Genomic DNA, 15246 nt, shown 5'->3' with positions numbered 1-15246 from the left:
GAAGCTTGACATGGCTGTTTTGCAGTGAGATTCGTTTAGTGTTCTTATATTTTCCCTTGCTGTGTTCTGTTTGTACTGGGTCTTCGTTCCCCTCTGTTTTTTCTCCTCGTTTTTTTCCTGTTTGTTCTCACTGTTTTGATGTTTGTAATGTTTATTTTGACTTTGTATGTGGGTGGCATAATTTATACAGTACACATACATAATTATTAAAAAGTGTGAGGTCATGTTTAGTAAGCTATAATTCAACTGAGGTCATAACATGAATAGTATAAATAAGGATCTAGTGTCCACACATTATTGGTACACCTCACTCCTGTAACCTACACTCATTTAAATTTATGGGTACCCAAGTATGCACCTGAGACCACAATATCATAGTTTGAGTTCTTCAAAACTAAAGTATAACAACAACTATGGTTGCATTACTTGCATTTATCCAAAAACTTCTGAATGTCAAGGAACACAAATGCAACCGTAAGAACTACTTAAAATCTTGAATCCATGTTGAAAATTTATCTTTCTTGCAACCAAGGCATCTGTGTATAAAAGAAATATAGCTAGCTAATGATTAGTTCTTCTGTAATCTCTTCCACAGCTTCGGTTACCTATAGTACTTTTTTTGGTTGAATTGTTGGTGTGGAAACTGGCTATTTTGAGAAGGGTCCAATCTGCAAATAAATGATTTTTTGTATAGCAACAGAAGTTTGACCAGTATGATTGTTTGGGTTTGGTTAAAAAACAAAGTATTTATCAATACATTACAAATGAGAAGAATGTAAAAACGAATACAAAACAAGAAGCTCTAAAGTCTACACAATGATGTTGTATCAAATAGTAGATGTCACCGCACCGAAGAATAGCATGTTTGGAAGTTTTTCTACAATTTATTTTAAAGATATAATTAATTTTGTAGAGAAACTTCTGTAATTAACTTCTCGGTAGCATAATTGATTCTAATAAAAGAATAAGTTGATACAAACATGCTAGAAAATTGGCAGCCGAATAAATATAACATGCAGATAGCATGTCAAGCTGGCATCATTTTGAAATAATAACCCTAAACAGAGTCAAAGAGCTGTACAAAGCAAAACAAAAACAAAAATTGAATGCAAGATTGATGATTGAATCCTCAAATGAACACAATCCAAGCAAATTATTGGAGGTCCCACTCAAAACGCATCATCAACCACATTGGCTGCATAGTGACCAAAGTTTCTGCCCTGTTAATTTCCCAGTTGAGAAGAAAACAAAGGAAACATGATTCAGTTAATTCACAAGTTAAAGAACTACCCCACAATATTTAAGATGACCACATAACTGGCAAAGCATAAGTGCACAACCAACTTTGAAAACTATGGGAAAACAGTCCATTACAACCATTGACACTCAAATGTTTGTAAAGAAAAATTTTAGGTAGACACATATAGTAAATAGTTTAGGCAAATTAAAAATTAAATTTAGGCTCAGTTTGGAAGAGTTTATTTAAGCTTATCATATAGCATAAGTGCTTATGTAGGTGTTCGAGAGAGTTTATGTATATGTTATTTTGAACTTATTTTCATAAGTTGCTCCGATTATCTTATGAATAGACGCCCGTACCTACCAATGACCTATTTTGAGCTTAAAACGAAAAAAATTCTCAAAATAAGCGCTTATGCGATGAACACTTATTACCGAGTTTGTCAATCCCGGATAGCGGCCCGCCCAAAAAACGCCATAGCGGTATAGTGCATAGCAGGATGGCCACTACACTGAAGAAGAAGGTGGATGAAGAGGAAGAAGGACTCATCAGAAGACGCTGGAAGGTGGTCCAAGAGGCGGACGTGCAGGAAGAAAGGTTGAAGGGGGCAGCAAATATTTTAGTTTGACTTTCAGGGCCTCTTTAGGGTTATAGGAAACGAAAAAACCCAAAATTCCCACAACAAATAGCCCTAACGTCCTAATTCTGAGGGAAGTTTTGACTTTCTCGAATCTTCTCTTTTGTTCAGAAGAAACAAACCCTAATCCCTGAAACAGTGGTGAATCTGGCCACAAAAGCGGTCGTGACTGCAAACGCTCTGCCACTGGAATCTCTGTAGCGGCTGAAAGCCGCTCCGCTGCGTGACATTATGATTGCGCTGCTATAGTGCGCGATTGACAAGCCTGCTTATTATTATAAGCGCTTAATAAAACTATTTACCCAAATGCACTCTTAGTTTGACATATAGATTGGGAACCAATCAAGATGATTCTTACAAACAGAATGAGTTCTTTTAGTTGGATACCTTTCAAAATCATGATTTCAGCAAACGCTACAACTTAAGTTTTTAGCAAAACCATGGTTTTAGAGATCTGAAACGCAAAACCAAACATGCGGCTCGAATCACAAACAAACTCCACGTGAAGTCTACCCAATAGTGTCTCATATGAGGAATCTCCCAAATTGAAATTGTGAGAGGGAGCCTCAGCTTGCTCCCCACGTGACGACAGAGGAAGGTAACCATATCATAGTTTTGTGGTAATTTCAAATGGAGTCTAAGGGCCTGTTTGGTTTGTGTATTTTCTGTTTTCATTTTCACTTAAAACTGAAAATAGAGGTGAAAATGGGTTCAATTTTGAAAATAAAAAAAATTGTTTTCTGTGTTTTATCTGAAAAGCCTATGAAAATGAGAAAATTGGAAACACAGCGGCAAACTTGTAAATAAGTGGACTTTTATTTTATATTCTTCTAAAGAACTACAGCGTCGCGGGATCAAATCTACCCCAAAACAAAATACGGTCATGTTTCATGTTATCATATAAAATATACAAAACACAATTACATGTCGTGTCATCATGTGCACTTGTGCAATAGGTGGATGACAACATATCTGTATTCTTCGATTTTGATTTTTGAATTAAAATCCTCATACTATTTTTTTTTCCACATTTTTATCGGTTATGTAAAAATATGCATGTTCAAAATTCCATGTTTATAATTCTTTGGTCCAGTTTATTATGAACAACTTTTTACTTTCTATTCTTGTTATTATTTTTTAAATAAATACATATTAGTCTAATCAATATTTTGTAACAAAAAAAATCAATCATTAATATCTTATATTGTAAATTAAATTAAAAAATTATTCATTAATAAATATATAAATACGTTTTTATTATTTGAGTTATTTTCACAATCTTTTTGAAAATAGTTTAACCAAACACATTTTCAGTGTTTTCATTTCCAAAAAATGAAAAATAGGAAACTAAACCAAACATGTTTTCTTAATTTCAAAAAATTGAAAATGAAAATCATTTTCAGAAAATGGAATCAAAAAATGAAAACAGAAAATATTTTCTCAAACCAAACAGGCCCTAAGTACTCCATTTTGAACCAAATACTTTTGAATTAAACAGGAAAATAAAGTTAATGATATTTATATGATAAGGATGCCTACCTCAGATAACAGCCGTTGCTTATTAAGAAACTGGGTCCTAGCCTTACTCTGAGGCGAATTTGGAGACTTGAACATTCTCTGCAAGAGGGAAAATGACGCAGATCAGCAGAAAATAATGAGAAACAGTAAAAGATAAGTTTATAACACCTGAAGACTATCAGTATACAACATTCAGTGACAAAAACAGATATAGACAAGTTATACAAACTAACCTTCTCACCACTAGACATTCGAGGTTCATTGTTATTAAGATATCTTCTTCTTGGTGTGAAACCAAAGACATCATGAAGGAATTCGTTTTCCTAGTTCGCCGATGGAGAAGAAGAAAATAAAAATGAAAGATTAACCACTGAAATAATAAGCTTTTCGAACAATTTGAAACTTACTAAAGGAAAATACCGAGAGAAAGCCAACCTGCATATGCTTGATGAAACCACCCCCTAGAAAGTGCCTGATAAAGTTTAACTGCAAATAAAGTGTATGTCAAAATACTAATGCAGAAAAGGAATTCTGTCAGAATATCAGATCAATGCAAATCAAACCTGTATCACTTGGGACCATGAAGATGTTTGCAGTGAATCACCGCCAATCTTCATAGAAATTTCAGGAGTGTAACCATACTATGAACACAAGGTAATAATGTAAGGGGTCAGTAAAGAAGCTTAAACTCTCCATACGCAATATAGTCTATTATTAGAAAAGGATAGGAGTAGACCTCTTAAGGAGAGCCTGTTATTGTAACTAACTAGCCAACAATCGTTATGGTTAGTTAGTTAAAGGGAGTTACCGTTAGTTAGTTAAAGGTAGTGAGATAGAGAGTGAGTGAGGTGGGGTGAGGTGAGGTGAGGCTATAAATAAGATGGAGGATTAGGGAGGGTATGGCTGAAATTTTGGAGGATTTGTGAGAGAGTTCTGAATCTCTAGAACACTCGGAGACAATTTATACTTTTCGTTCTCACAAGACCCACATTCGGTGTTGCTGGTGAGGATTTTTTATCAAATAAACAGAATATCTTACCAACTCCTAACACAATGATTAAAAAGCAAATAGAAAGGTAACTTAAGTACCTCAAAAAACTCCACGATATCTCGGAACACGCTCCTCTGATGATTAAGATCTTTCTTTGCAGAACCTTTTCCACCAGCCTCAACAGACAGGTTTTTTACTTGAGTTATCACCTTTCCTTTTAATCCTTGTAAGTGAATGTAACTTTCCTGTGGTTTACTCTCTTCCCGAGTCATTGCGCTTATAGAATTAGCAGAAAGTTTCTCCATAACTCCAATCTCAAATATTAGAGCTAGCGCTTTGCCAGCAGCAATACGTACAGGCCGATCTTCCTTGTCTAGAAGGCTAGATAAATAAGATATTGAACTGCATCAACAACAAAAAGAATTATTTTGATCCAAGGCAGTGCTAAAGACATGAAACAACTGTTCAAAGTTAAGATTTTAAATTTAAGTCAATTAATGTATTTTTAACTTATTAATGCACTCTTAGTTTTCCATCCATTTTTTCCATACTAGTTTTGCATTTTATTCCCACATGCATGAGGGGAGATTCTCAAGTTTCCATTACCCTTCCCAACTGATAGAAACTGGATCAGAATAAGAAGAAAAGTGGGAAGATTCAACAGAAGTATGTCTTTTATTGAAACAGGGAAGAAGGTTACAATTCCCCTAGCATTCGAGAGGCTAGACACTCTCCAAGTATGATCCAACTTCTGAATGCCTGGCTCAACTAACTAACTTCTCTAAATGCAACTAGCAGCTATTGCAACTGACTAACTACTAACAGATATTGTCTAACTGCTAACAGAATAACATACCATCCCCCTAACCCATGGGTCCAGCAACTGACCCATCTCTCTGGCCTCTCTTGCCCTTCCTACGATAGACCTTAGTAATAGGATGCCTGATACCGACTCTATCACCAACACAATATCATCCTAACCACCCTCCTTGCTGTCATTTAAGGTTCCATTCTAAATCCGATAATTGCCCGACCCCATATATCAGCTTGATATGGAGGTCCAAATTTTAGATAGGCCAACTGCCAGTAAACCATAAAAATGGAGGCGTACTCTCTTTGCTCTCTTCCCAACTAGCGAAGAATGAATGTGTTAGCATGACAGGAAATCCCATGTCATCTGCATAATGTTGCTATCTAAACCTACTTACAAGGTGCACCATGCACGAATGCGTTTTGGTAAATCATCTAAAACTGGTGCAGGATTAATTGAAAATGGATATGTTAGAAATATAATATAAAAATCATTTATTCGTCTTCACCCAACAATTTAAGCTTCTGGGATAGTTGGTTCATGACAGAATACAAAAAAGGATTGCTTACTTTTGCCAATTTTTAGAATTTAACTTCAACTCGCTCATGGTAGAGAGGAGAAAGGACCAAGCAGATACCACAGTCGTTATTAATGGAGCTGAAGGTTTGACTGTAACTACCTAAACAATGAAACAACTGAAGCAGTAAATTTAACATGAAAAATTAAGCCCACCAATGTCAAAATAAAGAAATGTCTCTGTCTTCATATTTAAGGTAATAATCATTGAAAGGAAGCACAATTTAATGGTAAATTTAAGACGGATGCCTACATTGGAACCTAATTTGGGATGAATAACTCGCCACATTATGTCCATCGATCTCTCTGTTTCTTCTTGATTGTTCCCACCAACAAAAGTGATTATAGCCAAGCACTCCAGCAACTGTAAGCATAAGCAGCATTGAGCAGGGAGGATTCAGAACTAGAGCCTCTAGCAAATAAGCTAGATTTTGAATACAAGTTTTTTACAAAATATCCAAATTCCTACTTACTGATGGAACCTTTATCGAATCTGATTTAGATGTGAGAAATTCATCTAGAGGACGAATTGATTCCTCAAATATTTCACGTGCATTATCACCACATTCAACAGTGAGGGCCAACAAACCTACAAAAGAATCGAATTAAATATTACTTATCTCTAGGCAATATCAAACATAAGTTAGTAAATCCAAATATTACCGATGACATGAGATGCCAAAGCTACCTCCTTTGCAGATGCCTGTTTGGAACCTCTTTTTATTGAAGCAAGACACTGATGTAATAAGGTGGCAAATCTGACAAAGGAACAAAATTCAAGGTGATGACGACCATCATATTTAAATGAATAATATATACATGAGTGAGACAAAACATCTCTATATTTAACATGAATACAGCTTGACATCAATACTGTATCCAGAAACCATTGTGTTAAAAAGATCAATAAATAGATAAGTGATATATGTACGTATGACATCTACACTCTAGATCCAACCATTGACATGTCTTATAGTAAAAGTGTTAGGAAGCAACATTAAAACAGGCATGATAGTAAGAAAGACATATCATACATGATGTGATTGATTGATAACTTGATGTTTTCAGTAATCATAATCTAAAAATGAAAAATTAAGCACATATTATGAAAAGTTGGAAAAAATATTTTGGAAACTATAGTTAAATAAAGGATGTTATTTTTGGTTTAATGATTTACATAAGGAAAGAGTTTCTGCTGAACTGTGGCCTCTCATCATGTACTGAATGCTTTAGCAATTTTTCATTCAATGTCATTTTTCACAAGAAATAAACAAGGTAGGCCCACAGGAGCTACCAATGCCAATTCATATTCATATTACCTACTAAATGCTGTTAGTTGCTGTTTCCTAAATTTCCCTCAACTAAATTGCTATTCCTTATGCTTAAACCCACACTTGAATGAAAATAAATAACTGAATGAAATTCAGAATATGCAATTAAATTTCAAAGAAGTTAGAGCACAATGTGAATAGGACATAGAAGCGCCAATAGCTCCACACTCTACCCAATCAATCAATACTTCTAAATTAATTCCAGAGCTTTAGATTGAGCTAAACATACAGGTAAGAAGATTAAATCCTTTCTAAGAGGCCAAGTTATAGTTCAACTCAGAGTTACCCACTGAATGTATCTATATGTTACTTCTGTAAGTAGTAGCATATATAAGGTAAATGACGCGATAAATCATAAGCAAACGATCCCTTAACAGTGAGCTGAGAAAAGCTAAAGATTAAATGCTTACTTTTTGTCAACAAATTGATGCTGCATATTGCTCTTGAAAGCCCCAATGATCAATGAAAAAGCTTTCTCCCTCGTAGAACCCCTGTATCACACCACAAGAAAAAAAAGAAAACAAAAGTTTAGGCTCAAAATGAAGAGGAATTTCAATATATAGAACAAGCCACAAGAAGCAACACCATAAGTCCATAACCAAAAAAAACCAGCTAGCTAATGCTAAACCCTTATGATTGGAAAGTGGAAAGTGAGGTGCCTTTTCTCATCTAAAGCATCAAGAGCTTGGTCAAGCAGATAATCTTGATCAAAGTGCACTTCTTGAGTCCCAGACACCGACACGCGACCGGTTCGAGAAGTTGGTGAAGAACTCACACTGATATCATCATCACTATCCAACATTGCAGCATTTTTACGTTGAGAGTTACCTAACCATAATAACCAACAACTTGATTCAATTCAAACTCAAGCATTTGCAGTTTGCACCCACAATTGAAGAAAATACATAACAATTGTTCTTAAATATTTCACATTAATCAATTAATTAATTAAACAATTTCAACTTCCAATTTACAAGTAAAAGAACAAAACAAATAAGAAACCCTGTGAGAGTTAATTAACAAAACATGATAAAACTGTAGGAAAAGACATGATAGGTTAGTTTATGGTTCTTACGCTTTCCCATTATGGGCAATGGCTCCTCCTGTTGTTGTTATTGTTTGGTGCGTGAGAAAGTGTTATTGAGTGGGAATCTGAGGATGGAAAATTATGAGGTGGAGGGAATTGGAATGGAGAGAAAAACTGGGAGAGTTGAACAAGGATGATAAAGGGAACAATTGCAGTGGTGAACAATTAGCCATGAAAACCCAAATGGTGGAAAACAAAACCTGTGATTCTCTCTCTGAGTTCAATGGAGGAAAAAACCAAAATTGAAATTGAAAGAAAGAGTGTTGTTTTTATGAATGGGGGAAAATGAAGGGAAGAAGAAAGAAAAAGTGTGACGGAAAATGAAGGGAAGGAAAATATTATTCAAATGGGTGGTGTGGAATATTCGGAAATCGTATACCCCATGCTATGAAGCGCTTACGTGGCACGTTTATGACCGTTAGTTAACTGAACTTGGTCTGTGTTTTATTTTGTTTTGAGTTCGATCTTGTTGGTGGCGCGGTTCCCTAACTTTAATGTAGATTTTGTCGTCAAATCTTATTTACTGGATAATGAGCTGCTTATAAAAAATAAAATAAAAAAACTGTATAATGAGCTGCAACGATATTTTTTTTAAATATTAAAAAGATAAAACTATAGCTGCATTTGTTCCTATATGTTAAGGTGAGATTTTGTGATGTCAACACATCAAATGCTAAGATTTGTGTAAACGTGTGGGTGACATGTATGTGAACATAGTGAGGATTTGCTTATCAAATGGAGTTTTAAGATGATTTTTTATTTATTGTGTTTCGATTGGCGTTGGCGGTGAAGGTATGAAAAACGGTTAAAAGGGGGGTTTGAATAGCGTTTACAGAATAAAACTTCCACCTTAAGATTTTAACAAATCTTTCGAGACACATGTAGAGTGCTTAAGATAAGAGATGAGAAAAGCACACAAGGATTTTATCCTGGTTCACTTGATGAATCACTCAAGCTAGTCCAGTCCACCCGTGAAGGTGATTTCTTCCTTCTTAGAATGAAGGCAATCCATTAATCAGAGAATTGTTACAACTGCACTTGAAACCTACAAGTGACTAACAATACGCTGACTTAGCTCACACTAAGATTCACTCTCTTAGTCTTCTCTAGGATCCGATCAACCTTGATCTCCTAAAGGTAAACTAAACAACTGTTTAAGAAATATTGTTTACAAGGAAATTGCTTCTGAAAAGCTTGTAGTAAACACAATGAATTCAATGAAGAAAGAATGCTTAGAAGATTTAAATATAGCTTGTGCGTATGAGTTTCTTCCAACCGCATCTTTCAGTCTTCAGCCTCTATATATACTCCAAGGATTAGGGTTTGAACATTGCATGGGAATGCTACCGTTGGAGGGCAGATCTGGGATTTCCAGCTTCTGATGTGGCTGAGAATGTTAGGTTAGGTCGTCAGGATAGTACATTTGCTTTTGTACTTTGGATAGTGACTTGACCTTTAACCTTGTAGACTTCTGATCAGAGGTATGCTTCGCGTTGGAACTTGTGAAGCTTGTTGATCAGAGTCGGAGGGAAGCTTGGATCCTCTGACCGTTGTACCTTCTGATTCTGAACTCAGAGGAGAAGTATTTGGTCTTCAGAGCTAGTTTGCTTCTAGACTTCAGAGTCTTCACTTTTCAGCTTCTGGATCTTCAGAGTCTTCTAAATCATCAGAGCTTCTGAACCTTCAGAGTGTCTGGGTTGTCAGAACGTCTGGACCTTCAGAACTTCAAGTGAGCTGAGTCCATATCAGAGCTTGATTAGCTTCAGATCTTCTTAAGTTTTTCTACTGTTCATATTGAACATAGATATTGCGAAAGCGTTGCTAGAGTCACTCTTTAAGCACAGTGCTTCTGATTTGTGTGAGATTAAGATAAGGTCAGAGTCTGTTAAGAGCACACTCAGAAAACACGTTAGAGTACCATAATTGTTCATACTAAAATGTTAACTTGTAATTATCAAAACGTAGAGTTGTACTACTAGATCAAAACTTGATCTTACAAGCAGAACTAGTATTATCAAAATTGAATCTTGTCAGAATTGAGTCTAATAAATCTGAATTAAAAGTCATGTGTGGATTCATATTGTACACTATGCCCCCGCTTGGTTTTGAGAAAAAAAAAACTCTAACAATATATCTAAGTAGCTAGATTACATATGTTATGTTGCTTCAATGAGGTACAGATCCCCCCCTAAACCTTCTCACCAACTATAAACATCGATCACCAAGAATTGTATGTGAAATGGTATGGGAGATGAATGGTTAAATGATTGCTTGTTACTTTTTCAAAATATGAAAATTCGTAGGGAATAATTATAATGTGCTTTCAAACTTTTGACTGTAATATGCTATTTTTTAATCAGTACAAATTTGTATGTATATATTGCCCCACGATATAAAATTCTTGGATCTGTCACTGATTAAAGTGATGTGATTTATGTTTAGATATAGTTAAAAAACGTGATTCCTGTAAAAGAATGTTATTTGGATATATTTTTTATTAGAATTGCTTATAGAAGTGTAATGACAAAAAAAAGGAATGAACTATTATCATAAGCTCATAGACAGCCTATATTGTGATAAGCTCTTACAAAAACACACATGGCCTTTAACTCTTCCAAACATGCACTTAATTTTTAGAGAAGCAAAATCCAATTAGTTGATAGTCTAAGTTATGGACAATAATGGGTAGAGTTTGAGTAGGTATAATACTACTCATCCTCATACCAACATTCTTAAAAAGTACTCGTGTTTGTTCTCATACATGCGCTGGTTGGGTGAGAGGTCAGTTTGATAGTTTGATAACTGCTGACTGTGGAAATAGTTTAATTATGATATTTTTAAGGTCATCGTGAGATATTTAATTTAAACCTAATTTCATATTTAAAGACGGGCCAAGTTGATTTTGGTTTTGGTCGAAGACCCATTTCATTGAATAAAGTCAGGCCTTGTCACATCTCAAAGTTGGGAAGCGTTTAATTCTTGGGCCACTTTATTTTTACTTGATATGTTTTTTCTCTTGGGAACCAAACATGTTGTCATTTCTTAGTGGACTGTTAGGCACATGTAAGAAAATCAGGATTCCAAACCTCTTTTGTAAAAAAAAACATCTTTTGACAAAAAAAAACCCACCTTTCGTGGACCTAAAAAATAAACCCCACCTCTCATCCCTTAGACAAAAAATTTTTGTGCTTTTTTTATTTTAACACATATTTTACGAGAGATAATCATGTTCGACTAAAAAATATTCATATTAGGATGGGGTCAACTCTCATATTGAAGCAACAAGACTCAAATACTTACTTAATGTCATGTTTAAATACTGTTTTGTAAAATAATTTTTTAGTTTAAAAAACAAAAAAATCTCATTTGATATCAATAGTTTTCAAAAAGGCTTAATTGCAACTTTGGTCCCTAACGTTTACCAATTCCACAATTTTAGTCTCCTACCTAATTTAATTACAAGGGTGGTCCCTGACTTTACTGTCCGTCAACAATGTTGGTCCTGCCGTTTATTTGTTAACGGAGGAGGCTTACGTGGATGTTCAATTGAAGAGAGAAAGAAGGACTGAAGAGAGAGGGAAGCACGTGAGTTGCACGTGAGACCTGCAACGGTCATCTTCTACCCTCTCTTTAAAAAACAGAGCACCGTGAGGAAGATGTTTTGAAACTTGAGATTTAGCGAAAAGGGAAGAGATAAAGAACGAACGAGTCCTTAAAGGCGAGGAAGAAGGTTGAATCAGTTGCTGGTCTCTTTCTCTCTCCAATTCAACTTCCACATCAGCTAAGTGACCATCCACGTAAACCTCCTCCATTAACAAACAAACGGTAAGACCAACGTTGCAGACTGCAAGCAAAGTCAGGGACCATCTGTGTAATTAAATTAGGTGGGAGACTAAAATCGTGGAATTGCTAAACGTTAGGGACCAAAGTTACAATTAAGCCTTTCAAAAATAATCCTTATTTTCAATTTTTTTAAAATTGGAATCTCAAAAACATCTCACAATATTTTTCTGTTTTTATTTTAGCTTTTAAGTCACATGTGGAGGTAAGGGTAGAGACGATGGCAATGATGGAGAATGGTGCTATCGTTGGAGGTGGTGGGTGGTGCTGGCGGTGAAGGGTAGAAACATCGGTGGTGGTGAAGGGTGATGGTCAATGGTGTTGGCAGCAACAATATTCGTTGCAGTGGCAATGAATAAGGTAATGGTGGAGGGCAGTAGTGGCAGTGATGGTGGTGGTGGAGGGTGTAGGTGATGATAGAGGCGACGACAGAGATGATGGTAGTGGTGGAGGGTGGTGGTGGTGGCGGTCAAAGGCGGTGGTGGTGTAGGACGATAGAGTTGATTCTAGAGAGACCGCGTAAATAAGAGCATGACAAAATAGTATTCATAAGAAAATATATAACATTTTCTAAAAAAAAATTATGTCTATACCTTTCTCTAAACAGTTACTTATTATCTTTTTCTTCAATAAAAATAAGTTACTTATGAAGTATATGAGTTGGAGAGAAGAAGATACAATGATCCATTAATCCTTTAAAAGAGGAATTTAAATGTTACCTAATGTACAAAAAAAAAGTCTATGGACCAACAATGTAAACAAAGTTACAAAGATATTCAATTAATTCCATCAAATCATAAAATATATTTTTATTTTAAATAACACTAAAAATAAATGTAACCCTTTTTATGTGGCATGCGTTGATTAAATGTGTATAAATTTATTCTACATTAACGATGCATATCCATTAAACTTTAATTATTTTACGAATATCTTTCTAATTTGACCGAACTTTCTACATTAAGAGAAGAAAAATCAAAAATGGATTTCTTTCTCGGCTCTCCCCTCCCAGTTAAAAATAATCATATTATAGCTTCTTAACAATATCATGATCCCAAACATCATTTCAACAAAGACTGAAAACAAATAGTTCTAACTATGCATGAATTTATCGAATGGAGAATGAGGGAACCCTACCAAAAGCCAACAACAGAAATAAGTGGCTGTGTTATATGTATGATTTTGTATGTGGGTTTATGCACGCGTGTAGTCGACATCAAATCACACTAAATTGCTTCACCTGCTTGTCACTCAAATCTAGTCCCACCCCTTTTGTCCCCTTATCTCTTCAACTTTTCCTTTAATTTGTTTCCTCTTCCAATTTTATGGCGTTATCACTTTTTTGGGGGAACACACATGTCAAATCTTATTTTTTAAATTATCACACCCCTTTCTTGTTATTTTCTCTTTTAGAAACATGAGTGCAGTCAACAAACATATTGTTCAACTGCAAATGATATCGGTTTTTAACGTCTGAGGTTGATGCTCGATTAGTTTTCATAGGTCATATTTAGATTTTCCTTAATCACACTTCAAAGTTCAAACAATGTTACCTCTATTTGAGTTGGTGAAGGCTTTGGATGAGTTAGTGACTCATGGTTCAAGTGGAAAATTTTATTTTAATGGTTAGTAATGATATGTAAAAATATTAGTTAATTTTAGGTACTATATGATCACTATGACATAAATAAAATAATTAAATGGTTAATAATGCATGCAAATAGCGCGCATAATTACTGAATTATGATTTAGTTTTATTTCCATTCTCATTTGATTCACCACATGAGTTCATTTCTTTCACTGTAACCATATTAGTGTTTTAAAACCCGAACCATTAATGATTGACGTGGCTTCAGTAATACATAACCAATCTAACCATATAACCGGACTATCCATATGACTGAGTTCCAATTGAACTCACTACTAAAAAAAAAGCTTATTTCCTGCAGATTTTTCCGACGGAATTTTTCTGTATAAATTTCATACAAATTTTCCTACAGATTTCAAACGTGTAGTAAAAATGTGTAGGAAATTCCCTAGGAAAATTTATCTATGGATTTTTCTACAGATTCTTCCTACAATTTTTTCCAACAAACTTTCCTACAATTTTTATAAATATTCTCATAAACTTTTCCACGAAAAAATTTGTCGCAAAGTCCATAGGAAAGTCTATCTATGAATTTCCCTAGAGATTCTTCCCACAGTTTTTTCCTACAGATTTTTCTACAGTTTTTTCTACAGATTTTCCTACAACATTTCCAATAGATTTTCTATTTCTCAAACATTATATTTGCTTTTCCTATTACTTTATTCCTTATTCATGTAGTTATTTCCTACAGAGTTTCCTACAATTTTTCTTACAATTTTTTTCTGCTGATTTTTCTACAGTTTTTTCCTACACATTTTCCTACAACTTTTCCAATATATTTTTCTATTTCTCAAACATTATATTTATTTTTCCTATTACTTTACTCCTATAGATTTTCCTATAGTTATTTCCTACAGCTTTTTCTACAGTTTTTTCCTACAACTTTTCTAATAGATTTTTCTATTTCCCAAACATATATTATATTTGCTTTTCCTATTACTTTATTCCTATAGATATTTCCTACAGCTGTTCCTATAGTTTTTTTTTCGAATAATATTATATTCACACCTCAAAAATGAGGTGTGGAGAGTGGAGGAAGAGAGAGATATGAAGAAAGGAGAGAGAAAGCAAAGATGTGATATGTGATTTGATTGATAGAGAAAAGAGAAATAGATTGAAATAAATGTGGAAAAGAAGGGGAGAGGTGTGTATATATCATAACCCGTTTTTTTCTACATAATTTCCTACAGTTTTTCCTACAGATCGATATTCCTATAGTTTTTTCTTACAGATTTTCCTACAGTTTTTATTATTATTATTTTTACTTTTATTATTATTATATCCTTTTCTTTCTTTAAAAAATGTGACAAAACATACAAAAATAAGTTTCCCAATTTGAAATATATCTTATTTCTTTTTTAAAAATTAAAAAATATATTATATTGTTATTATTTTTTTAAAATTTAATGTAATCATTTTAAATAATGTTTCCAAAATAGTTTACAAAATTAAAATGATATATTAACTTTACTTTGTTCATTGCAAATTTGCAAAGACTCGAAGACGAGGTCGCACCAGCCGACGGCGATGACGACGGCACCGGAGCTCAGGTCACTCTCGAAGATTT

At 34.4% G+C, this 15246-nt stretch overlaps 1 protein-coding gene across 2 annotated transcripts; it reads right to left on the bottom strand.

Moving 5' to 3' along the window:
• Window positions 1-905: 905 nt before the first annotated feature.
• LOC130717820 (uncharacterized) lies at window positions 906-8498 on the bottom strand. Of its 2 annotated transcripts, XM_057568191.1 has the most exons (13): window positions 8180-8497; window positions 7764-7932; window positions 7515-7595; window positions 6437-6531; window positions 6247-6362; window positions 6027-6137; window positions 5767-5876; window positions 4485-4788; window positions 3959-4036; window positions 3831-3881; window positions 3629-3718; window positions 3417-3494; window positions 906-1220 (listed from the first exon to the last, which is right to left on the bottom strand). In XM_057568191.1, the coding sequence occupies exons 1-13, from the start codon at window positions 8187-8189 to the stop codon at window positions 1170-1172; spliced, it is 1344 nt and encodes a 447-aa protein (XP_057424174.1). In that variant the 5' UTR covers window positions 8190-8497; the 3' UTR covers window positions 906-1169. The 2 variants fall into 2 exon arrangements, with proteins under 2 accessions (XP_057424174.1, XP_057424175.1); XM_057568192.1 differs by lacking the exon at window positions 3959-4036 and having other exon boundaries at window positions 8180-8498.
• Between the last annotated feature and the right edge of the window lie 6748 nt (window positions 8499-15246).

This window comes from Lotus japonicus, chromosome 5 (assembly GCF_012489685.1).
Source record: "Lotus japonicus ecotype B-129 chromosome 5, LjGifu_v1.2".
In the NCBI taxonomy this organism is placed as follows: Eukaryota; Viridiplantae; Streptophyta; class Magnoliopsida; order Fabales; family Fabaceae; genus Lotus; species Lotus japonicus.
This window is presented reverse-complemented; position numbering and strand designations above follow the sequence as displayed.

Bases quoted from the DNA above. Each gene is read 5' to 3' on its own strand.
- LOC130717820 (XM_057568191.1), bottom strand. The intron at 7,596-7,763 runs GCACCTCACTTT...GGTGTGATACAG, and splicing joins GATGCTTTAGATGAGAAAAG to GGGTTCTACGAGGGAGAAAG. The intron at 3,495-3,628 runs GTTAGTTTGTAT...TCCCTCTTGCAG, and splicing joins GAATGTCTAGTGGTGAGAAG to AGAATGTTCAAGTCTCCAAA.